Source organism: Trichogramma pretiosum, unplaced genomic scaffold (assembly GCF_000599845.2).
Source record: "Trichogramma pretiosum strain Unisexual culture from Peru unplaced genomic scaffold, Tpre_2.0 scaffold94, whole genome shotgun sequence".
NCBI lineage: Eukaryota > Metazoa > Arthropoda > Insecta > Hymenoptera > Trichogrammatidae > Trichogramma > Trichogramma pretiosum.
Window position 1 is genome coordinate 35,883 of NW_019641682.1, and position 27,686 is coordinate 63,568.

General features: G+C 37.5%; 1 protein-coding gene across 2 annotated transcripts; it reads right to left on the reverse strand.

Moving 5' to 3' along the window:
* Nucleotides 1–7: 7 nt before the first annotated feature.
* Nucleotides 8–27,643, reverse strand: LOC106654297 (orexin receptor type 1-like). 2 transcript variants are annotated; one of them, XM_014374091.2, is made up of 7 exons: nucleotides 26,974–27,643; nucleotides 18,236–19,112; nucleotides 9,055–9,202; nucleotides 8,580–8,795; nucleotides 8,323–8,488; nucleotides 7,978–8,096; nucleotides 8–2,352 (listed from the first exon to the last, which is right to left on the reverse strand). In XM_014374091.2, the coding sequence occupies exons 2-7, from the start codon at nucleotides 18,722–18,724 to the stop codon at nucleotides 2,036–2,038; spliced, it is 1,455 nt and encodes a 484-aa protein (XP_014229577.1). In that variant the 5' UTR covers nucleotides 18,725–19,112; nucleotides 26,974–27,643; the 3' UTR covers nucleotides 8–2,035. The 2 variants fall into 2 exon arrangements, with proteins under 2 accessions (XP_014229577.1, XP_023316832.1); XM_023461064.1 differs by having other exon boundaries at nucleotides 18,236–19,118.
* Nucleotides 27,644–27,686: the final 43 nt, after the last annotated feature.

Consider the following 27,686-nt stretch of genomic DNA (forward strand, 5'->3'; position numbering starts at 1 on the left):
TTTTTGTTTTAGCTCAATCTTCCTATGATAAATGTAATTATACTTTTTATAGCACTCTGAACTAAAAAATCGCAACTTTGCCGCTTATTTGAGGCTTTCGTGCTATAAAAGTTTGTAAGCAACTTGGGTGGATATGTTTATTTAACAAAAATTGGGACAGCAGCTCCTCGTTTTGTAGAAAAAGCATATCCACACCTGTTGCACGAAATACTATGATAATTATGAACTAAAGATTTTTTCACGTTTAAAAATATTGAGCTTTATAATCATAAAATATAATTTCAGATTAATGAAAAAAAAAGATAATATTTTTTCGCTTGGGCATGAAAATTGAAATGAAAAATGTCTTTGGTATTATTTCGTTTACTTATGTGCTAAAATAAAATTTGTACACCATACAATATAGCATGTTGCCTTAACGTATATGAACGCGCCGCTTAAACAATACATACGTACGATGATAAAATCGTATACGCAAACGCGAGCGTTGAACTACTGACTATTGCTAGTTGAAAAGTAGTAAATTTTTTGATATCTCATGATTATTGTACCAAAAATTTGATCACGAAACGAAGGGCAGCAGACATGCTTTTAAAATTAAGACACTACTACAGGCTTTAAAAGTTTTTTAAATTATTGTATTCAAACTATTTGAACAATAATAACGAATCGCAACTTTTTTGTCCATCAAGGGCGAAGAATCATTTCTTTATCTTGATTAGGATTTACTCTTACATTAACTGATTAACAAACATTGTAATAATACTTCGAAATGTATATTGTAAATAAAAAAAATATATAAAATCATTAAAAATACGAATCGAACATTTTTTTATTACCCCAATCATGCTCTATCAAATTCGGTAATAAAAACAAGTAATACACATTTACAAAACGATGAGCCACATCGATTATATATACACAATAAAACTTTCAGTTTTCATATAGTAGTTGCAGTAATAACTGATTGTGAGTAGTATCGGTACTAGTTTTATAATCTGCATTAATTAAAGTGCATCAGTATTAAAAAATTTACGTAATCGCACAGATATTATTTTGGTTGTTTCGGCTACCAATAGATACACTCATTATTACATAGCAATTATTTATTTTCATGAATATGATATAAAGGTAATCGATAAGTAGTAGTGTGCGCAACACTGAATAATGGGATGAGCTAACATGGCAATCAATTTCAACGTAACACTGTTGTTTTACAAATTAATAGGCTGCTGAACCGTAATCGAGTATATGCGTAATATGTACAAATTAACTGCTGTTTAGGGAGGTGTAAGCAGTTTCCCGATAATTCAATGCTAAAAATTTTTTTCTTCTAATTAAACATGCGTTGTTCGGAGAAGATAATTATCGACGCCGAAGACGCACTGTAAACATTCATAAAACGCGTACTTATTTTCTACTTTAAACAGTACTTGAAATTAGCTTATCCAGTATATTTTACAAATTTTTCATTCGAGAGCTCGACTCGCACGTTTTTTTCAAGGTAATTCTTTACTTTTCGTCTCACACGCTTATGCTACAATATATAAAACACTATTCAAAAATGAGAGAAATGCGTCGAGCGTTATACTTTGATTTATCCCGAGCACATATTACTCGAGTGTATTTCACACAACAAGGAATTTACAAAGATTTATGCGTAAATTATAAACACAGATTTCACTTGTTAGACTTTATAAGCTCATGAAAATGATCAATTATTGAGCTTCTGTGCTGTGGTCCTCGAGTAATAATATGCGAATAAATTTCCTCTTCGCTGTTATTTTGCATACGAAAATTTTCATTTAATTTCGTTACATTGTGCGATATTTATTACACTTTGTCACAATATTCCAGAGAGAACGGAGCAAGTAGCTTTCAAGGGTGCATTTTTTCGTAGCCAAAATGTTAAATTTCAATTCAAAATTTAATATTGATTCTGCGAGGTCCTTGAAAAGTACTCTGTCATTGACCTCCGAAACATTTACAGCCTCAGTCCTTTGTCACGAGCGGAACTCGCGGCGCGAAAAACTCATCATCGCTCCTTGAAGCAGTTCTGCTGAACAATCGCTTGCTGCTGCTGATTGTTAACCGCGGCGGCCGCCGTCGTTACGCAAACCGTACTCAGCGGTATGGCTTCGGAGCTCAGGTGAAAATTATTGTTGCAGTTCACCAGCGTGTTGGTCCTGATGTTGAAGTTGCTGCACGTGGTGCGCATCGATCGGCTGGTCAGCAGCTGGTGGTGATTCTTGACTTTTCGATAGGCCCCCGCGCGGCCGCCGCCGTGGGACGAGCCAGCGCCACCGTCGCTCGGACAGCAGAACGTTCGCTTGAACTCTTGGCGAAATTTACCTGCCGACAAAGTTAGACAAACGGAAAGAATGAAAAAAAGTAGTTTGGCTTATCGTTTCGACGAGTGAAAAGTTTTTGATATTTTTGTAAAATTAAATAATTTCTTGATGTATGAATATATTTCGCGTACATAAACTTTATTTCTGTAACCGCAAACCCTCAAAGGGTTCTTACTGCTTAACGTTAGTATAGGCAGTGTCGCGAGTAAACTTTTTAAGGCTGCAGCAACGCGTCTTACGATTATATTATAGGTGGTGGTGTCGGTGGTGGTGACTCTGGCTAGAAAGCTTTAGAGGAATATTCTGAGTACCTTTGAGTGGTTACGTCAATTTGACTTTTTTATATCAAGCTGGAGACGAGGCCTTTTTACGCGTCGCAGCTTATCATCTTCGCGCTGTTTATATACGGATAATGTCTATGAGCACTTATATATCCGCACTAGTGGAAGTAGAAGTCCTGACCGGCTTCTTTTATAAAAAGTAAACTCGGAAGGACATCTCTCTCCTTTCCGTAAGCAAATTTTTTTATATAAAGCAAAATAGCGACAGATGTTTCAGAGATATAAGACATCTCTCGCACTCGAATCGTTTGCCTCTTTTTTTCCCGTCTTTTCACGGTCCAGCGCAACGGCTAAATTTTTCATAAAAAATCCGGCGTTATTATCAAGTGCGCGAATATGAGCAATTTTAAATAAGATACGAATACGATCCTGTGCCGAGAGTCGCAGTCGTCGTCTTGTCGCGCCACGGCCGAGTTATATTGCGTTATTACTCTCGTACCAGCGGGGCGTCTTCTTTGATCTTTTTTATCCAAGTGACGAGGACGAAGACGACAACAATCGTCGACATTGTCGGCGCGTATAATCTTGCACCATGTCGAGCCTCACGAACTTCTCAAAAGGTTATTATCATAATTATTCGCATATTTATTTGTATTTTCTCAAAGGACTAGAATCGAGAGAGAGAGAGAGAGAGAGAGAGAGAGAGAGAGAGAGAGAGAGAGAGAGAGAGAAAATAAAATTACACACTGTGCCTTGAAATAATGCTTGGTAGAGCAATACCATCCACACATACCTACCCCCTGTTATTCGCGGCTTAATTTGAATGCGGGGCGCAATGTCGAGTATTCAAAATCGTAAACTTTCGTAAAACCTTACATAGTTACGCTTGCATGGAACACGAGATCTGAGTGCATAGTATAGTCAGAGGGGAGTAAATTTTAAACAAATACGAAGGATTTACACGAAGAATTATGCTTGCATTATTCGAAAACATTCGCGATTTATTGGAACTTTTAGGCGGTAAAAAAAATTTTTTTCACAATCCATTCGTTTGACTGAATTTTTTTTTTTAATTAAAAAACGAGGCGCTCGTCGTTGCTCGGGATTCGTTAGTGGGCAGGCAATGCATTCGCGTGTGCAGTTATCTGTATAGTCGCTCGCGATCTATACCACCCGAATTACTGAAAACGAAACTCGTCGGATTTATTATGCGCTAACTCGGGTGGGTTTTTCCCTTTTTTTTGGTCTGGTTCATTGTACTACGCGAATACGTGTGAATTGGAAACATATCGTTCTGTCGCTGAGCTTATTGCAGCTATGCAGCTTTCGTTTCAATCGGATACTGTGATGTACATTTGTGTATTTAAATACAAATATTTAAATTATAATTTCTTGGTCTTAACAGGAATTATTATTAATAAACTTTACATGAAACTGAACTTATCTGATTTTATATTTATATTCGATGATTTTTTTAAACTAAAAATCTTGTTGACTAGTTCTCTAAAATTAGTTTAAATAATTTGTGTCGGCCGACTTTGTCAAGCACACGGTATATGTGAAAGCAGTCGCCGTAGCTCAAACTTCAACCGTCTCAAGCTTCGTGGCTAGCCGCTAGGTGTCGCGTCAATACCCATCAGCGAGTGGTTCGTGCCAGTGTATAATTATGATCACTGCTACATCGCGACCAAAATAAGTCCTGATGAGAAATTGTAAGGCGTGTTCTATTGAAAGGCATTTATAGCTATATTGTGGCCAGTGTCGGGTTATGGAGCGTGCCAATCACTCCAAGTCGTGGGGTCACAAATTTTGGAAGAAATATTAAAACTTTTTATAATGCTTCAATATTTTTAGTACTGTATAGTTATAGTACTTCATTTTAGAAGGCCAAAAATTCTCCGAAGAAATCGTCTCCAAGTTTGAATTATAAACCAATTTAAATATTGTAAGGAAAATGTAAGAACAGATAAATAAATATCTTAATGTAAACCGTATGATAATAAATGATTTTGAAATAGTCCCTCGAACACTGATCATGTTTCCCATAACATCAAATTAGTTTGAAAGTCTAGCCATAATAGCAAAAGATACATTTAACTTATTCGATTTCCGTGGTTCTAAACAGTAGAATTCATCTTTCAATTTAGGCACCAAAATGGATACAAGTGAGAAGAAATCCAACGAAATTGTGTTAGAAGATAACTCCAGTAAACATGACATTGCTGCTTCGGACGACACAAAATACGTTTGTGATATTTGCCAGGAGACATTTACGTTAGAATCCAGCATGATAACACACCGAGATACAATTCATAATGATAAAAAAATATATGAATGTGACAAGTGCGAACAGAAATTTGAGTTCCGAAGTCATTTTAGTAGACACCAAATATTAGAGCACAGAGTCCGGAAAGATTTTTCGTGCGACGGGTGTGAGAAGACATTTGTGAAAAAATCGACTTTATTAACGCACCAAAAATTAGTTCACAAAGATCTCGAAAATATTAAGTGCAATAAGTGCGAGAAAAAATTTGAAAATAAATTAACTTTACTTAAGCACAACAAAATATTCCATGAAGTTTTCAAAGATTACTTATGTGAAAAGTGCGCGAAGAGATTCGTAAATAAACAGAGTTTGCTTTTACACATAAAGAAGGTACACAACGATTTGTTCTTCCACCTGAAGAGAGCACACGAAGGTTCCAAAGATTATGCCTCCAAAGTGTTTGAAGACTACTTATGTGACAATTGCGGGAAGAAATTTAGAAAAAAATCGTATTTGCTCATGCATATATCATCAGTCCATGAAGGTCGCAGAGATTTTGCATGTGACAAGTGCGAAAAAAAATTTACCAGAAAAGGGCTTTTGATTAAGCATCGAATGACAGTTCATGAAAGTGGCAAAGATTACGCATGTGACCAATGCGAGAAAAAATTTGGGGATAAAAGTTATTTGAGAAGACACAAAAAGACAGTTCATGAAGGTCGCAAAGATTTCGCATGCGATAAATGTGAGAGGAAATTTGGATTCAAACACCGTTTGCTCGATCACCAAAAGACAGTCCATGAAGGTTGCAAAGATTTCGCATGTAACAAGTGTGAAAAGAAATATTCACAAAAAGTGAGTTTGCTCTCCCACCAAAAGATAGTTCATGAAGGTCGCAAAGATTTCGCTTGTGACAAGTGTGAGATGAGATATGGGGAACGTAGCAATTTGAGAAAACATCAAAAAACAATCCACGAAGGTCGCAAAGATTTTGCATGCGTCGATTGCGATAAGACATTTGGACAAAAAGGGCATTTGCTCCTACACCAGATAACATTCCATGAGGGTCGCAAAGATTTCGCATGCGCCAAGTGCGACCAAAAATTTGGATATAAACAGCATTTGATCGATCACCAAAGGGTAATACACGAAGGTCTGAGAGATTACATATGTGACAAATGCGAAAAGAAATTTGGGACCCAAAGTGTTTTGAATAGGCACCAAAAAACGATCCACGAGAGTCGCAAAGATTATGCATGCGACAAGTGTGAAATGAGATATGGGGAACGTGGCAATTTAAAAAAACATCAAAAAACAGTCCACGAAGGTTGTAAAGATTTCACATGTGACAAGTGTGAACAAAAATTCGGCTATAAACAGCATTTGCTCTCCCATAAAAAAGTAGTCCATGAAGGTCGCAAAGATTTCGCATGCGACAAGTGCGAGAGTAGGTTTGGATCAAAAACGTATTTGCTCATTCACCAAAGGACAGTACACGAAGGTCGCAAGGATTATGCATGCGACAAATGTGAGAAGAAATTTGGACAAAAATCGCAATTGTATTTACACCAAAAGACAGTACACGAAAGTCGGAAAGATTACGAATGCAACAAGTGCCAGAAGAAATTCGCAGTCAAAACGTATTTGCTCACCCACCAAAGGACAGTACACGAAGGACGGAAAGATTTTGCATGTGACAACTGCGATAAGAAATTTGGACGAAAATCGAGTTTGATCTTTCACCAAAGGATAGTACACGAAGGTCACAAAGATTTCGCATGTGACAGGTGCAAGAAGATATTTAGGAATAACAGCAGTTTGAGAAGACATAAAAATACAGTCCACGAAGCTCGAAAAGATTACGTATGTAACTGTTGTGAAAAAAAATTCACACGTAAACTTAATTTGCTTTTGCATCAAAATACAGTCCACGAAGGTCGGAAAGATTTCACATGTGACAAGTGCGAGAAAAAATTTGGACAAAAATCGAATTTACTTCTGCACCAAAAGACGATACACGAAGGCCGCAAAGATTACCCATGCGACGTGTGTGAACGGAAATTTGGACACAAATCCAGTTTAATTTTTCATCAAAAGACGATACACGAAGGTCGCAAAGATTACGCATGCGAAGATATCGAGAAGAAATGATGATTAACAATTGTAAAAATGTGTCGATACTCATACGTATTTTTTTCTAACATTTCAATAAAAATTGCGCTGAAATGATTGTCTATGACCTAAACCTCGGGCGTTCAACCATTATTAACCCATTGTTCATTGTCATGATGATGGATTGTTTTTGAATATTTGATTACCTGTAGCTGTTCAAGTAATGATCAGCCGATAGTTTTTTCGCGTCTTGTTTGAAACTGGACTTTTAATAAACTTCACGCAATAATATCACGACCTTAAATTAATCAAATCTGATCTAATGAAAAATTGATATAAATTTGTGGACTGACACTGATTATTTCTGCTAAAAGAAAAGTGATCAGTGCATTATCACTGAAAAAAACAACTTGGAAACCATCCGATAATTTAATTTAAACCAAAAAATGTCTTCTACGTATCTTCAAATGTAGTAAAAGCTCTTATGATTGTTTTTCCCTTTTTTAAGTACTTTTATCAATCAAAAACTTTACGTAAAACTCCTTAAATTGTATAATTGGCAAATGGAAGTTCTGTTACTAATCGAGGTTTGCGAAAAAATATTTAAACGTAAATTGAATGTCAAATTATTTTAATGTTTAACGGTTTCTACATTGGATTTTAATTATTGAAAGTGAATAATAATTGAAATAAATACAAGTGAATTTCTACATAATTCTATAAAAATTTTCAAAACACAAGTTACATAACAATTTAATAAAAAATTCGTAACCCAAGAAAATTAAGAATGCAATAAAAAATTTTCGAAATTGAGTAAAAAGTTAAATTAAACTCCAGAAACGACCAAAAGACAATGGATACTGGATGATTAGAAGTGTATCTTCCAGGTTTGATACTGATTTCTTTTTTGTTTAATTTTTGTTTCTCGAATTTAATTTAAAATTTCTGATGAATTTTAAATTCTTACCGCTCATGAAATTGTATATGACCGGATTAATTGCGCTATTCAGGTACAGTAGCCAGTGAAAAATGCAGCTGCTTATCACCCAAATGGGGACGTCTTCGGTCGTAAAATTCATCGTGTATCTGTGAGAAAAATGCAAAAAATTTTAATTCACAGCGTCAAAATATCAACGTCAAAATCCGTGACGCTAAAGCTATCGGGTTTTGTTCAATGCAACGCATTCGTGTTTGAAGACGAAGAAAATGGTAAACTGGCGTATATTTACATACTCATCGAGAAAACGAGTAAGGTAAATTTAACACGCAGTAGTCAGTAGCGAGAAAGCAGGCTTGATGCAGCGCTCTGTACCTCAATATGCCCATCAAGTGCACTGGAAAACAACAGATGGCAAACAGTAGCACGACGGCCACGAGCATTTTCGACGCTTTTCGACGGGACTTCAGTTGACTCTCCGCGGGTGTGCCGATGTTCGCCTGCGAAGTTATCTCGTTGGAATGGAGCATACGAGTGGATACTGCGAAACAACATTTAAAAAGTGCGTAAACGTAAGCTCGATTTACTCGCCGAGCATTGTATATGATTCGAGAGAGTTTTTGTGCACTTACGATTGTGGCCAGGAATGTCGCTCCTCCAGAGTACCCTTATGATTTGGCAGTAAGCAAAAATAATGAATGCCAAGGGCATGACGTAGAGGACTACGAATTTGAAAATAATAAATCCAAGTATCTGGGCGTCCGTCATATTATATGTACATTGTGTCATGAGATGCGTCTTGTTGCCGTGCACTGAAACCGTCTGCAATACCACTAACTCGGGAATATCTGGAAATTCACAGTCTCTTCATATGTAAAGCTGATTAATTTTTTTTTTTTATTTATAAATCATTTTTAATCAGTAAAGGTTGAATTCAACAAGGAATAATTACTATTTTAATTTAATATGTAATGTTTGGCACAGCAATTGAATTAAAATGTACATAAAGTTTAATTAAAATCGAAACTACAATGGCTCATAAAATATCTCTTTGATAAACCTATTAGCTCGACGTTGTACTAGAATATATTTTGCGAATATACATACCCAGCACCAGTGCTATCACCCAGATGACCACGATCGCAGACTTGGCTCTGCTCGTCGTCGATTTGAATCTGAGCGGGTAACAAATGGCGTACCATCGATCCAGAGAGATGAACGCCAATGTCAAAACGCTCACGGTGACGGACACCGTCTGCGAACAGGACAAAAGGAAGGGCGAAAGGGATAAATTATTCATTCTAAACAACAACAAAAAATATCGGCGCTTCGAGAAACAAAGAAAAAAGTCTAATTTGAAATTTTACAAATTCACGAAGTGTAATAAAGATACAGAATAAATTTGCATGAAATCAATCTCCTGTATTTTATCCATGCATGCATTCAAAAGTTTCGCATTTGCCCACTATAACACTTCGGGTTCTTTCTTTCGCTTTTTTTTTATTATTGGAAAAAGTTTGTTTGAGCGTTTTCTCTCTCTGTTTTTTTTTTATCTTTTTTGATTCGCGAGTCCGAAGAACAGAAAAGTAGGTTTACAGTGGGTGGATGCAAGAATATCGGGGAGTTCTTCGATTGAATTGGTAAAAGGAGATTTCTAAAAATATTATCGAGAGTAGACGGCGAACCTGTGGATATCTACTAAAAGCTTGCAAAACAAAATATTTTACTTTTGCATAGAGGACACTCTGCCCCGTATCAATCAATAAATAATATCGTTGTACATACGATTCTCCAAACTTTTGCTCTTTATATGCATCGAGTCTTTCGCAAGATTTTTGATTAAATTTCCATAAAAGCAATAAAAAAGAAAATCAGTCTCGGGAATTTTCACACGCCGCTGCCTCGCAAAACTTACTTCTCGCACGCATACGTATGGCATAAAAAGATGGAAAAACGATGTAAATTAGGGGAGAGCATCTTATATATACGCGCCAAGATGTAAAATTATTGCGAAACTTGCGCGAGTTCACTTTTACACGACGCACAGACACACACACATACATCTATACCGTTACACGATTCTCAATTAATAATATCGAACTTTAAATGAGTTATGTAAAAAGTATGTAACTAGCCAAAGCGTATAAGGTAATTATAATCCTGTGTGAGGTATCGTTACAATATGTTATTTGAACTCGATGGAACTATATACATATAGATACATACACAGGATCAAAGCTCGTCAGCAGCTCTACTATTTGCATATCATACGTAGCAGCGCTGCCTCTTTTATATAAATTATATGATTGCGGAACGTGCGCAGAACACCCAATATTAGATGCAGCCGTGTGTTGCAGTTTCGATTGCCAGGGCGATTTTCCGCATCCACGCGGCGCTCCTTTTAAAACGATATCGCCGCCGAGAGGCATTACGGCAGGATTAAATTCTACATACCGAATTCGGAAACGCATATTATAATAACTTTGCGTTCGCTCCAGCAGCGGAATGAGCAAAGAGGAAAGGAAAGGCTCGGCGCGTGTACACAGACGCGGGACGAAATTCTGCGGACGCGCAGACGATATCCTTTCAGCATCCAGTCGTCAAAGCCTCGAGTGCGTTGCTTACGACGCGGAAGCTCCTTCGTGCACACTTAACTACAACTTTGGCGAGTTTACTTTGATCGGCGTATATATACAGTAACTACGATATTCGGTCAACGTGTTGTGTTATTCGAGTTTTACCCGCCTCGAGTACGTCATTACTATGCTCCGGCGTATCAAGGTCGATAGAGGGTTGAAAGGAATGTCGTACGTGCCCCGCGCTCGTATACTCGAGTATGTATTACAAATATATATCGCGAGCTTGCTGCTGCTGTTGTTGTTGTTGTCGTCAGATAGTTACGTATTTCTCGGGGTAAATAAAATTGCTCACGATCCTGCGTATTGAAAAATAGCGCGAATTGCATAACTCTCGCGGTATAATCGAATTTTTACAACGAAGTAACTCGAGTCGAGATTGATTGCTCAATGGTGCTTCGCGCGATGTATGAGGAAAATATAAAGTTAATTTATATATACCCGTATAGGTCGCACGCGCGCGAGTACCGCAGCTGAGCCACGTGCCACGAGTTTTCAGTAGTATAAACTAGATTTATTGCGACGCACAATGATAGTAGTGTCGTGCACTATATACGTGCGAGTGTAAAAGTTTTATAACTCATTCCGATTAACGGATAAAGCTCTTTCGGGTGGATGCGACGTAAACAAATTTCGAATGCGCGAAAACGGATTTTTTTGACCGTAAACGTGAAAACGCGGCTTCTAATCGGTCGAGTTACGTTTGAAAATCGGATGATGATTGGAAAATGAGTTTTCCTCTTTTGACTCTTTGAGTTCAAATATATGGGACACACAGCTCGGTCGAGAGATTGTTACGCCCGAAACAAGCGCCACGTCCAAAAGTTACTGCGCGGCGCATTATCGCATTGATGTTCGTATATAATGGAGAATGCAATTAATTTGACGAAATAAAGGGTACATTTGGGAAAGGCGACGATCGATCGATCGATCGATCCCTATGCGTGACACATTGATTATATACACTAAAACAGGGGAGGGCGAGTACAGTGTCGCGCGCCGCTCGTCTATGTAAATGAGCCGCTGACTGATGAGCTGCTGACGAGCTTTGTTTAGTCGCGTTCGGGCAAATAGAATTATACAGGAATGCTGCAAATCCAAGTTTACTGCCAACATGCGTGTGCCTTTGTGTTTGTGGTTATGGATGGTTCTTGTGATGGTGTGAGTTGCATTTATCTATATATACAGATTATGGCCGGCGCAATATGTAGTTGGCCACACGCGAGGTGCAGCAGCAATCTGTGTACGATGATGACGCTGATGTGTTTATTTTATGTAATTTCCCTGCTGTCTGCAGTATACATTAATTAAAACGGATTGCGTGAAATAATTATCGTATCCAAATGACAGATATGTGGAGGCAGTTGATTTCATTCCAATCCTGGCATCGACTATCGTTGCACAACTATCAAATATACGGGTTTAATTCAAGTGCTTCGAGTTTCTTTTTTTTACTTTGACATTGAAACTTTCGGGCGATGCTGCCTCTTTTTCATTTCTTGCAAGTTCACGGTGGAGAGAAATTGCGCGTCATCCTCTTTAAATGCCGCAAAACTTTTTGCGAAACTTCTCCGCCCCAAAAGTTTCGAATTGACAGCGATTTCATTTTATGTCATTCGTCCTCTTTTAAATATAACGATCTTTGTCGGGTAAGTTTCTTGCTATTTGAAATCGATTTTATCGCATAATTCAAGATTAAGATTTGGTAAGTGCTTTTTCCTCGGTTAGGAATGCTCAACAATAAATAACTCATTTTTGAGTCGGCAACTGAAATACATAGGTTGAAAAAAGGTTAAAAATGTTCTTTGACTTAAATAATTATGTTGCCTTTACCACTTGCAGATTTACGGATATGTAGGTGCTCGTCATCCAGTGGTAGAGGCTTAATATAAAAACATCGTATTTACAGTGTTTGAAACTAGTTCTATTACATATTACTCATCCTATTTGAGATTCGATCGATAATTCTAATATCATCGTAATAGAAAAACATCGTCAAAAACAAGCCAATTAATAAATGATCAATCAATTTAAAAACTTTGAAATGGTCATTTTTTTCATTTATTATAGATATTGAGTATTTCTATCCGGGCTAAACATAAATAGAGCAATAGCAAGTTTCAATCAATCGACTCGATTTTTATGCGTAATTTATATGCAACCTCAAATATAAATAGCCCAAACTTTCCATGTTTAACGTTCTCTTTCCAATTACCCATTGACGAAACGAACAACCATTTTTTGAAATTAATAATTTCGTGCGTTCCTGCTGTGACTTTATTAAAACGCTTCTAAATTTTTTCTTATATCCACATAAAAGCTACAGCTTATTGCGAGTTAATTTTTTGAAAATAATTAGCCCGCACATTCATCTCAATTCACATTTCTCCAACTAATATTAATTCTTTGATACCGGATAACTTTTCGAGATGAATAACCGCGTTATGTCATCGCACCATCGAAATGCGCGATAAATAAGTATAAAGACATTGCGCGAAGTGTAACAACAAGCCACGCATACGAACATGTCTTCCTACGGTGTCACCAGCATCCGGCGCAGCAGCGGAACACGCATCGTTTATGGTTGCGAGCAGCAGTAGAGAGCTTGGTTGCCTTGTAGTATAAGGCACATATAATAGAAACCTGTCCTGCCATACGCTTACACGTGTGTGCAGCTCGCCGAATATTATTGGCCCCCAGAGAGATGCAGAACATCAAGGGGTACAAAGCCTCTCTCTAGGCGAGAGGGTAAAAAATTCTCCTTTGAAACTAAGCGCCCCGGTATAAGGACGTTAACGGCACAGCAGCAGCAGCTGTTGACACATCTCTCACGCTCTCTCTCTCTCTCTCTCTCGGTGCACGCTCGATATCAAATAGAGGCACATACACATACGCACATACGTAGACACATGGGTGCTCTACTATCGCATAATATACGCATATAAATACTGGAGCACTACACTAGACTCTCGCGTACGCGAAGCTAATATGCATCCCCTCGTATATATACGGATAAAGAGAAAAATGAGGAGATATTTGCGCGCGCGTTAATATGCGAAATTTGCGCATAAGTGCGCGACTCGCAGCCGAATTTTTCGCCCGTTTATATAAGGTATATGCGTCACATTGCGTTGGAGATATACAATTCGCCGCAAGCGCATAATAAGCAAGGAAAAATTTTATTATGAACCCGACGGAAATTATTTTGTAGATAAATTTTTAATAAATCTTAATAAGTCTTATAAAGGTCCGAAATTCGTACACCAGATTAATGGTTATAAAGAGTTTATAAAATTTATAAAAAATGTATAAATCTTTCAAAGAGTTTATAAGAGTTTATAAGAATTACGTTTTTATGCCAACACGTGACTATTTCAACTTGCCCTTGAAAAAATATTTTTAAAACTCTTATAAACTCTTATAAACTCTTATAAAGTATTATGAAGCCTTATAATCTCTTAAAAAGTCTTATAAGGAATTAGGAACTTTTGAAATTTAATAAAAAGCTATGATAACAATTATTCAATTTTTGAAAAGGATTATAATGATTGTTCAGCAATGAACGATCAGATGATACAAAGTAACGAGAAGAAATTCATACAATTAATGAAATACACGAAGTTCAAGTCGTAATTGTTTTATTGTTACAAAATCTAAAATTATTCTACACCTTTGAGGATCTCTTATTAATTAATTTGTTACTCTCCCCATCGCACCTTTTACAAGCGAACTCAAAAAATATCTATTTTTAAAACATGTGAAAACACAGGGCCTGTATAATTGATCGTAATTGGTACAATACACATTATCAGAAATTAATTCAAATTCGTTTAAGTGTACTGAGTCTTCACTGTAAAGTAAAGACTTTAATGTTTTTAACTTTTTAAAAAATAAATACACGTAGAATACATTTTCACACTTGATTACATATATTGTTGTAATAATAGCAAATTGACCGTTAACCATTTCAACTACAGAGTCATTATTTTTTTTTTTGTTTTGCATAGAAACAAGTAGTAAATCTACATTTGTTATAAATAAGTTTGCTATACTTCTTACAATCCAAAATTTTGTCTGTATTCATGAAGTTTTTCAAAACTTAAAATTTCTTCATGGCTAAAAGTATGTTTTTTTGCGATTCCTACTACAGTACATGAACCAACTCTGAATATTTTTTTCAAATTATGGGTATTTATTCCATCACAAAATTCCTTGATCGGTTTTGAAATGAAATCCTCATTCATAAATGTTGGTATTCTCTGATAAATTTGCAGCCTTGTGGTAATTTGAGCCGCTATTTCAAAATTACTTTTTTTCATTCGTAGTACAAGTTTGTTTTCATTTTCAAACGGGAACGTGCTAATAGCCCATAAAGGACCCCAATTTTTTACCGATTCACATAAATGTAAAAGAAGATGCACATTATAGTGCATATAGTTATTACCATATAACTTTCCAAATTGAAAAACAAACGTGATAAGTAGTTCATTAGCAGTGTGCAGCATTTTAGGTGTTATAGAATCACTCAAAAGAATATTCATTGCTCTAACGAATTAAGATATGTGTATAATATATTTTTTTTTAGTTAATCCAGACAAACATGGAATTGAATAATACAAGAGCCATGTAAGCCATTCAGAGGCCTTCCAATTGATTCCTACGCTCAACCCCCGAATTTCCATAAGAGCTTGGTTTCAGTATACGCGGTATCCTCGTACTCGGTGCTTTTTTAGAACGTAACCCCCGCGTATGCGGAGGAAATACTGTACGTATTTCAATCAATTTGTGGTGGACTGAAAAATCTCCTCCCTCATTAATTATTACTGCGAAGATTGCAATCGCAATATTTGCGCGTATAATAGTTATATAATGGGGTCGTTTACGCCGAGCTGAAAAGTCACCATCGTCAGAATTTCATGCGTGTTCGAAAGTCTCTTGATGAAATTAGCAAAGTTTCTCACTCTCGGCGACGACGACGACCGACATTGCCTTACTTCGACATTGTTACCCTAATCAACTCGAAAATACGCAGGGGGAGGTATGCTGTATAATTATAACGCTTTCCTCGCGTAACAGTCGCCGATCAAACGTGTTGTAAACTCATATGATACTTTAACAATACGGGTTATTCATCGTTTTTTGACGAGAGATTCTTTACACAGATCGTGGAATATATCGCACGCACGGCGGGATAGGTAATAAAGACGCCGCGACATGGCCTATAAACTGGCGATAAACGACTTTTGGCGCACAGCAGAGAAAGCAACACAACACACCCCCATAAGTCCTCTCCGGCTGCATTTCGTATCTCGGCCGGCCAGATGCACCGCACAGGGAGCCGCGCGCGTTTGTCACAGTTATTAAGTCCACCAACGGCATCTCTGTATAGATACCCCCGCGCCGCGAGATTAATAACCGGCTGTAACAATAAACGCGCGCGCGTATACGTATACGCATTTGCATGTCAATTATTCTCTCCTCTTTTCGCTTGCTGCTGCTGCTGCTGCTACTGCCGTTGTGATAAACGTACCCGATGAAAATGCGCTGAAAGCATATTCTCGTGTACGAGCTGTACGAACGTAATAAATAATTATATCATTCCATCCACGTGCTCTGCGAAAGTTGGCGACAAACAAACAAAAAACTTTTCTCGATTGCAGTCCCAATGACGAAATTGCCGCACGGCATTCCTGAGATTATTACGATTACGATACATGTATATATTGTTTCCTCTTTTGTTTGCCTCGGCAGCAAGAAGCTGAGATAATCTCGCGGCATGGCAAGGGGGTAACGTCCCGTTATCATCGCGATGTTGTTTCGCGAGTTATGCAAATACCGCGCGCTCATCTCGGATCCTCCGCGTTTGCGAGAAAAAGAAACGTGTCCATCATCACGTACCTTCGGCATGACGATCGTCGCGAACGTTACAGATAATTTACGAGAGAGAGAGAGAGAGAGAGAGAGAGAGAAAAGTTACAGTGTTTCGAGATTCTAGTCTCGCTTTTCTGCGAGGAAGAGAAAAGAATAAGTAAGTAAGTAAGAGAGTCTCGAACTCGTGCTGTGTCGTCGACTGGAATCAAAATAAAAGAGCTAATAATAGCCGTTTCGCTCTCTCGTGTGCACGAGTCATATACGTACGTCACATCGCCAGGAGTGCGCGCAGCAGCAGCAGCAGCAGCAGTAGCAGAGAGAGGCAAATTTTTTTATGCTTTATGTTACACGCACGCACGTGCGCACGATCAGCGTGAGTGGTATAGGTATTTTTCTTTTCTTTTTCGTCTCTTTCTTCTTCTTGTATTTTCCCGATGTGCGCGAGCTTAACGTGCCAAGATATACACATTTTTTTTTTTTTTTTTTTTTGTTAAGCGATCGAAAGAGAAAGAGACACATCCGTGCGGAAAGAAAATTAAACTTTGTTTGACATTTCCATTTATCTCGAGGGGCTATAATTCAGGAATTAAATAACGGAATTTCTATACGCGAAGTACATTATGGCCGTATTAACCCGTTTCCGGCCAAATGGACGAAATTTCGATATTGTAACCATTGGACTTTTATGTCTACACCCCATGGACGCAAAAAATATGTGTTAGAGCCACGGATTAAGTCTCTTTTGATTCGAAAATTTAGGTCGAATCAAATTTTTTTTCAAAAAATAGTGTTTTTTGTTGTTTGATTGTTCATAACTTTAGCTCCTTAACATTTTTCGGATTCGAAAACCGGATTCGAAACACCGGATTCGAAAAGTTCATAAAATTTCACATAAAAAATGACTAATTAAACATTTATTACATATTTTCCTCGCAAAGTTTATAGCACCGGAACAAATGTAGGAAATTTCGTCGTTCACTTCATGTCTTGACTTCTTTAGTGTCCCTTTACTTCGTATCTCATATTTCCCAACGATATGCCCTTATCATAACAATTTTTTCAATGGTAAAATCGTCGCCCCAGCGCAAGAACCGCACAAATAACTCAAGTAGCAAAAACGTGCCTTAGTCCTATGTTAAAAGGATACGATTAAGGCACCTTTTTGCCACTTGAGTTTATTAGTGCTGTTCTTGCGCTGGGGCGACGAAATGCACCATTGCAAATTGACCGAAGTTATCGTTATCATGTTATTATCATCATTACATAATTATTATTACATGATATTCAGTCCTTTATCAACGATAATTTAGCAATTGAAGGACCCGAAAAATCGTCGCGATAATTACGATGAGTACAGTGGAGTTCGATGAAAATTATCGAAATATATACGTATAAAGAAGTTTTGAAAAAAAGCTCCTCTCGAAGAGCTTGCAAGAGCTTGCATTCTAAATAAACAAGTATATATGGCTTCGAATTAAAAAATTTACCGGTTTATTATGCTTACATACAGGCCATTTGCCATCGCAAATTGGTCAACGGGTGGTTGCAAGATTTTTTCTTTACGAAGGGGGAACCAAAATAACTGATGATCAATGTCTTTGTGCTTCGTGCTTCTCCGGATCGTTTCTACCGTGTCGAGTGACGACGTTATAGATGCTTTTAAAAGTTATTCGATACCATTTTAATACGCTATATATTCCGGCTGGTTGACAACTTAATAAATGACGAACAGTACGTTTCGTTACTCAAATGTTATTTTATTCGAAAAAAAAATGACTCACCTGAAAGTACAGCACGATCTTGCACGGTATCATGCCGAAGAACCAGGTCTCCGTGACGTCCCAGACGACGGTGGGCGGCAGACACACGATGATCACCAGCAGATCGGCCACCGCCAGATTCACGATGAAGTAATTCGTCACGTTTCTCATGGTGTGATTGCGATAGATCGCCATGCAGACCATGAAATTGCCGACGAGGCCGACGACGAAGACGAGGCAGTGCATGGCGACGAGCAGCCACTCGTAGGGCCGCGGATAGATGTACTCGTAGATGGCGCTGACGAACTCCTCCTGATTGACGCATCGCTTCACGCTGCTGTTGACGACGCTCAGGAAGTTCTCGCAGTTCGTGCCGTTGTAGAGCTCGTAGGAGGCGGCCCCCGTCTCGTTCGAGTAGTCCTCGTCCATCGACGAGGTAGTAGTCGTCGCAGGGGCCACGAGCGCGACGCAGCCGTACACGAAAATCAACCGCATAAACGAGCGTATCATCCTCGTGCGTTGTGCTCTTATGGTGTGCGGGCTCTCTATTCTATCTCTATTATTTTTATCTTCTCCGTAATCCCTTTTTAATTGATTCGGTCGTTATTTTTTTTTCGTATATACCGCGCTGCTCTCTCTGCTGCTCGTTGATGTGGATGCGGTGGCGGATTACAATGATTGCTCTTTGCTTACGATGCAGCAGCAGCAGCAGCAGCAGCAACACGAGCAGCTCGTATTGGTGCTCAGATGCGCCAGGTTTGATGTGCCCTGAGCGTATTTAATTGGCCCGGGGCATATTCCCATTGATTTTCTCATTCTGCGGCCTGTTGCTTGTGTGTGTGTTATATACTGCTTCCGTTGCCGAGGAAGCACAGCAATCGACGCCGCTGCGGCTTTTCTAAAACTTGCAGAAATAATTTTCTCTTTATATATTTAATAAATTGTTTGAGATTGTAATTTTAAGTATGTTTCAATTTCTTTTTTTTTGTTTTAATATCAAACGGGTGGTTGATTGTAAAGCATTTTAAAATAGCGGCTTCTGACAAGTCCGATGGAACTTCGATTTTTACCGGTGAGATGATTTATTAATTAAATTGTAAAATGAGGAATGATCGACTTATGGTTTCAAATTTTTTTATGCAAAGGTCTCATTGAATTTATGGAGAGTGCTGAGACATCTTCTAATTCTCCAAGGCGAAAATTGGAGGAGACAATGAAATTCGGTAAACGTACTTTGACTCATACATATATTTTTACTTTATTGCTTGCAGATTCGCAGATAAAGCTACTTGCCTCCTGGTGGCAAAGACTCAACGTTTTTGAAGACTAGTCGATTTTTTTTTTAAAAGTTCTATATAGTCACTACTGTACAATATTGAATGCCCAATATATTTTTTCCATCATCTTATGTAATTATTTTGACTTTGTCATTTGCAGATTTGCAGGTAAAAAGTATTTGCCATCTAGCGGCAGAAGCTGAAAATAGTATCATCGTGTTTAAAATACTTAAAAACTGGTCTAAACGTTATCAAACAATTAAATGGTCATTTTTAGGTCATTCGGCTATTATAAACGTTGAACATTTTTACCGAGGTATAGTGAACCATAATTTACCGCTTGATATGCATTATCGAGCTAAAGGAAAAAACCCACACGAACGGGGGTTGTTTTACAAACGTTATGTTGTTGAAGAAGACACTTTCATTATAGCGGTATAAAAAAGCTGTAAACACACACGCGCATTCACATAATATAAGGACAGCAGAAACGTCTGATTTCCGCAATTTTCTTTCGCGAATGGAAATGTAAATGTTCATTTTGAATTTTTTCTTTCCTTTCTTTCACTTTGATCTAATTTAATTCGATATCAGTAGTACGTAGTACCGAGGCGCAGTGATTCCGTAAATAAGCGTCGTGGAGTATTCGTTTTTTTTTGAGCGGAATATCGTGTACGATATTCCGCTACTGGCAAGTTATTTTCAAAGCGTTGTCAGTTATATCCAAAAGAAAAATACACGATTTATTTTTCATTTACATGTATATTTCACAAGTGGAGGGTAAAAATTTGAACTCGCGCACGCTTTTCACGGATAACATAATGAACTGACATGATGAGCTGACATTAAAGAATTTTTAATAAAAAAAATATTCGTCAAACATAAAATTTCCTCTATATTGCGTAACGTCCAGATGTATATAAACGAAGATATATTACACAGCAGTAGCAGCGGCAGCTCCTTTGGCAAAAATACACTCGGCGAGCTGCCGCGCGCTCAAGTCTCCGAGTAAATATTGTTGCGTCCAAAGTTTCATTATATATCCGACCCAGCAGGACCTCGAACTCTTGCAACTTCTTCATCGAGTCTCGCACCAGATAATATGAAGTAATTAAAATCACGGCAGCGATCTTCGCTCTCTCTCTCTCTCGTATATAAGCTCTTCTAATCTCGCGCGCGTGAGAAAATTTCTCGAATCTAGCTCTCTCTCAAATTTTCATTTGGAAAATATTGACCCGAGGGAAAATTTCTAGAGGAGTGGTAGCTCATCCGCGCCAAGATTATTAAGCCGATACACGAGCGCATACGACGACAATAAGCCTCGCTACTGCCTCTGCATTACACGCGATAAGCTAGATGTTGTGTGCGTTCAATATCGGCTGGCGCAAAGCAGGTGGGGGGGCTTAAGTCGGGTGCACTTCACAGAGACACGCTTACATGTACTATACAAATGAGTTTATAAGCACGAAAATAAACCCGCACGCACGTGTGTGTGCGTTTAGTATATAAGCCAGAGAGGTATAGAGGGAAGCTGTGGAAGTTGTCTCTCCGCCTCACCGGATCCCTCTTTCCTCCTCTCTAATATTAACTTTTATCGGCGAAACGTCGAAAGTCCTTTATTACGCGACGGCGGCAGGCTATAACTCGAGACTTTAATGACGCCTCTTACACGCGTAAGCATATACACACTTTTCAGCTGCCACCCACGAGGAGGAGGAGGCGCGATGATAGCGCGCGCGTGAGAGCTGAAATCTTCAAAGTTTTTGGAATCTTTTCTATTATATATGCGCGTCGTAAAAGGCGTTGCACTGTGTGTGCTTTAATAACGGAGCCCAGGTGTAAGTGACGTTTGTGAGGATTTTGATATGGAGAATTATTTCTTGCATTGAATCAAATGATTTTATTGAGGAATAAATCGTTTTACACTGAAAAAATACTGTAGATAAATTACTGTGTTATAGCAAATTTTACTGTGCAACTTGGTGAGTAATGAAAACTAAATAACCGAGCTGATAAATCAACAGATTTTATTGAAAAATAAAGTGTCTTACACCAAAGGAAGCGTACTACAGAAAAAAATGAATTATGTTACATAGTAAAATAGTTACAGGGTAATTTTTATGATAACTTTCGAGTGTATACTTCGCTCCGAACGTAGAAATTTTTTTCTACGTCATACTTTTCTCAGCTGAATCGATCACGAAGTGAAATCCTTATTGCTCTGCCGCATTTGGAAGCAACTTATATTGATTAACTTTATCGTGAATATTTCGCTATATATCGTTGTGCAGTAGCGGCTAAAAGCTCAGCATGTGGGAGGATAAGATTTTTTATATTCAAGTGTATACCGTATTTGACTTGCATAAAGTATATAACACGAGCTGAAAGAGTTTCGGATATGAAAAAGTCACCGAAGAGAGATTTCAGGATATGCACTCATACATACATGTGACATGTACATGGAATTTCGATAAGACGATTCAGAGCCGAACATATGCGCATCTTTTATCTTTCATCACTACTTTGTCTCTCATCGGTATTTTTGCGTACGCCTTTTTGAGTGCTGTATATCAGGAAGTCGAGTGAATAATAATTTTTGAATTTAAAATTTTTATTTCAATAATCAGCTCGTGTCGATCTTTTTTCAATCAAATTAGTGAATTCAATATTTGTTTTCGCTTAAACATGTCGATAAATAAATCAACATTGCCGTAAACTTTAAACGTTTGGCCAACAATAAAAGCTAAAGTAAATCGACGATCGTATAAATCATACAATACCACCAAAGTCAAACAAATTTTTACTGCCTTTCACGTGTGTACACGTTCAACTATAAGTTCAAATTATAACTGCCGGAACGGACCGCAGAGAGAGAGAGAGAGAGAGAGAGAAAACGGCAATATATACCCCTTGAGATAGCTCGATGATCGTCGTGCAGTATATACGCGCATGATTCATGGTTGAGTGCACCCAGCAAGAGAGAGAGGCGAAAAGTGACTTCGCTTGTTGGAAAAATTACTCTTGGTAAGTTACAAAAAGTGTATAGCTCTACGCCACAGTTGGTTTTCATCATCCCCGTGTGTCAGCGCAAACTTTCCGCAGTAATTCAGGAGGAGGATGAGGTACATTTATATATTGTACCGCGTCGCGGAAATCTCGCAAAAAGCTTTATTACGCCGGGGAGATTCTAATAATAAAATTTAGGGACGTTTCCGAAAAAGGATTGAGCTCGACAAAACAAGTTTTTTCCGGATATCAGAGTCATTCGATTTCAGTGGTAATAGTAGTATATAGTAGTAATGAGGCTATCGAATGCGCGGAATGTTTTTTTTTCTCCTTTTGTCGAATCCATTGCCATGCGCAATGATATCACGACTCGCGGGTGTACCGTGCCGAATTAAGTAATAAAAACAAATGCGCGTGTGTGTACTACTGGTATGAACATTTGTGCTTTTGAGATCGATAAAATTTAATGAGAAAATAGCTGGTGTACAATTTTGAATGCCGGACACAGAATGCGAATCGAAATCCTATTAAAACGTAGGTCTACTGCTGCTACTGAAATATTTTTAAATTATCACAAAAAAGAATAGCTCAAATATTTTCGAGTGGCGGTATGTTATAATATATATTTTTTCCTCCGACAAAACAAAAAGTTTGGTTCGATTGATTTGGCTATTTTATTTTCTTAGATAAAACTCGCTCGTGTTTTTATTGCTTTATAAAACAAGCAACAGTAGCAGCAGTATGAAAATGTCATAAATATTCACATCAAATTTTATTAGCTCACACTGCGGCGAATTTCGAAGTGATTAAACTCTCGCGGTATGAGAAAAAATTTTATCTTAGAAATATCGACATTTTTCGTTCGACGAGTTAAACAACAACGCACAGCCGAAGCTACTTCGTCGTATACGTCGTGCTTACCGCACATTCGGTAATTGTGTAAGACAAATAAAAATTCAGATTAGGAATTCGAGACGACAATACTCTTTACACATTCCCTCGAAGAAAATACACAGTTCTATTGTGCATCCAGAGAGAAAGAGAAGTAAAAGAAAAGTATCTTTTAAAAAAATCACACACGAATTGTCCGCGTGTAAATACATACGATAATAATAAGCGAAGCATGCGTATACGCGCGTTGATGAAATTACGTCTAACATCTCGCGACAAAAATAAAACTAACTGAGCTTGACTCTAGTACGCAAGTTGTAAGGTACTAAAAAAAAATTATGTCGTTCCCTGCTGCTACTAACGCGCGCGGGACCGAGAGTTGACTCTCGATGACGCCTGTTTATTGAAAAAGTTTGCTGCGAAAAGCTATAACCGCTGCACGAGCGTCATCTTTCTCTCTGTGAAGTGAGGCAAAATTTATGAAACTATAACGGTTTCGCAGTTAACCATCAAACGGAAATGAAAATTAACCGACTCTTGAAATTATTCACCTTTGGTGTAATGAAAGTTATCTCATTACCAGCGTGCGCACATATTGCCCTACAGCCAATTCTCTCTCTCTCTCTCTCTCTCTCTCTCTCTCTCTCTCTCTCTCTCTCTCTCTCNTCTCTCTCTCTCTCTCTCTCTCTCTCTCTCTCTCTCTCTCTCTCTCTCTCTCTCGATGTCAGAAGTGACTTGGAGACTTCTTTCCTAGTAGGAATGTGGATAATTTCCTGAATTTATCCTTTCTCGTAGAAAAATGTTAAAAGTATCTAGTATTTTAGAAAATTCCTAGAAAATCTACTGTAAAACTTAAAAAAAAAACGTAACGACGCAATTGAAAACCGATGTATTGGGTAAAAATATCGCATAAACGCAGTAGCCATCTCTTATAACGCTAAGAAAATAGCTATTTGATTAATTTGTTAATGTAGGAGAGACACGGAGAGTAAAAAAATACTGAAAAATTAGATTATAACAAAGCTTTTCCGTAGAGTAGAGAGAGAGCAATACGATCCATTATGCAATGATAGCTTGGTGAAATTTGATGCAGCTCTCACTCTCTTGGGTTGATACGTGCAAGCGGCGATGGCGAAGTAGAATTAAATTGAATGTCATAATTTATAATACCGTAACGCTGAAGAATTTAGCAAGGTCTAGCCATGCTGAAACGTAAGCTTATAACAAGCGAGAGGAAACGAAACGAGGGGGGGGTTGGTTTATTGTGTTTTTGTTTACACACTCGATTTACCCCCGTTGTGTTGTTATCGGACGAATGATATTTTGATGATAATTATTAAAATATTCAAATACTTACACGATAATATTTGCAAAATTGCTTTCCGGTACGATCAATTGATGCATCGCGCGCACGAGCTTAAACATAAAATTATTTCCTCGCCGATATACACTGAGAAAAAAATGCCATTGAAACAATCACTAAGTGATGTTGATAATTGAAATATCATTTCAAATTTCACAAAATGAATGAAATAAATAAATAAAATTAATAAAATTATGATTATTTCGATGAAATATTTGATTGGCAAACATACCAAGTAAATATTTCACTCACTTTCAATTGACAAAACGCTTCATAGTTAGGATTACTTAATTTATCATGTTGATGAACCTAGTTTCAATCAAAATATTTTTACTAAATATTTCATTGATTGAATAATCTATAATAAAAAATGGGCCTAATTTTTTGCCGCTTGCGCGCATTCAACATTTATTTTTTCGTATCCACAAGTGACGAAATATCTTTTAGATTGGTATACATAAGGAAGGTTCATCTTTGAACAAGTAAACAAGCGAGTGACCCCTTAGTAAGCGTTAGTATCGCGTTATCGTTTACAAGCGTGTAAATGCGTTAGGTTATAGAATATATACATTAAAGTAGTGTGAAAAAAGTTATAAAAGTATGTATGAATAATAAAATAATTTCTTTAAATCCAAGATAAAATAATGACTGTAAACTGATATCAGCGTGAAGGACTTCAAAGAAGGCAAAACACAAGAATTTATTTTATATTCTATTTAAATAGAAAATAAAATTAAAAAATTATTTTATTATAATTTTCGAAATATTTTATCAAAACAAAGAAATTTTTAATTTATTTAAAAAAAATATCATTGCAAATAATTAAATTATTTTGACAATTCAACTTAATATTTACTTAAATCGATTATATGTCGTGTATTATTATTCAAATTAATAGTTTGTTTTTATTAAATATTTTGTAAATTGTAATAGAATATTTCATTGAAACAATGAAGCCTTGGTTGATCGGGCAAAATATTTTTCTCGATGTACATCCGAAAATAGAGCGCATTATGCTGTTGTGATAATAATCCTCTTTTCCAGCTAAATGAGGTATTTTCGGGGAAAAAGGTGTTTTTTGCTCGTATTACACACCCCCAAAAATACCCGCGAAAGAAATATATCTTTTCCTTTCACCCTTTTTGAGCCATAGAAAGCAATTTAGCTCGCACGCTCGTGCAATTTTTTTGAAAGGATAGATAATATGGATGTATATGCAATGTTTTTTCAGCGAATCCCCGTTCGGGTCAACGACAAAGACTTATCCTCACGCATGGGTAATGATACTTTTTTATTATTTCAGCTTAGAGCTTTTCAAAAAAAAATTAATCACTGATACGATAATTTTTTCACGCCGATTATTTTACACATGCCGTGTTACAATAATATATTTATTCTCCCCGACAAATTTACAGGTCAATTATTTATTTGCAACTATTTGCCGTTTTATTAATGAACGTTACGTTATAATTCGACCGTATTACTTTTAATGACGTAACCATGCATACGAGCTTAATTGTGTTATCGTTTACGTATCTTATGTTCGTGTGCATATAATTTTGAGAAACGCGACGCATGAAAAAATTTTTAAATTAACTCGTTTATCATTTTCCAAATTTTCGACCGTGAAAATTAGTTGAAAACTTTCGGAGTGGTGTAAAATCTACGCGGAGAGAGAAACCTTTTTCTAATGTTTTGACTAGTGAACGTGCGAATCTTTGTATATATATACACGCGATACGAAAGTTGTCTTTTTTTTCTGCTGAGTGCGGGCTTTTTGCAGCGATGCGATAAATAACATAATAGGACACTGGACTTCTCGCGACGGTCTCCCCACCATTTAAACAAAATGATAATCTCAGAGGCTTAAATTACAAAATATATGCTATAAAGCAGCAGCACACCACGACCAACAACAAATCTGAGGCATCAAAATGTAAAAAAAAAAAAAACGAAAACAAAATATGAAAGGCATTATCCCGAGAGACGTACACAAAACAAAGTCGTGGAGATCGTGATGCGACGCGTAAAAACAAAATCGTGGGTCAGGCACGAAGCTTGAAATTTTCATCGGTCTTATCTCAGCTCCGTCTCCAAAAAATAATAATAATTCAAGGTTCGCGTATGCTAAAGTAAAAAAAATCACTCGTCCACTCCATTTACATATTAAAAAGTCGTGTACTACCATCGATGAGAAAAATTAAATTCGTAAATGGACTCACTCTCGATGTTGATATCGGTTTACGTTTCTTCTACCGATACATGTATACGTCCGCCGTTGCGCGCTGGTATAATATTGCTCCGCCTGCGGAATGCAAACTGCACAATCGCCGCCGCTCTCTGCGTGTGACAAGGATTGATAGGCCTCGCGACGCGAGTATGTATATATTCTTTCGCACTCGCGGGGCAAAGGTTTTTTTTCGAGAGTAATTTGCGTATATTCGGGATTTTTTTTTACACGTTAGCCACTGGCGGAGAGCGCACTGAATTGGGAAAAATTGTTATTTTTTTTACTCTTCACTGCACAACCATTGGTTCAATAGCTTTTTGCACATTTTCGGACGTCGATTATTTTTGTTTTTTTGCGTATAACTTTTGCTGGCTTCTTCTTTGATCGCATTCGGTACATAAATCAGCTTACAACTTTTTCACGCGGTAAAAGCTCGATCGGTGGCAAATTACGAATCGAATCGATTGCTCAGCGTAATTGAAAAAAATAATAATTACTTTACGCTCGCGATCGTTCGAGCTTTGACTTCGTACACTTCGTTAATCTATTTATTTTGTGCGCGGCGTTCGGAGAAAAATTAAGAGAAACGGTCCGACTCAGCGATAGAGAGAACGTACCGTCGCTACGACTCGCTCCTCTCGTGCGCGCCACAAGCACGTGAACTGCGGCCAACGTATTCGACGAAACTGAACACGCGCGTGTGTG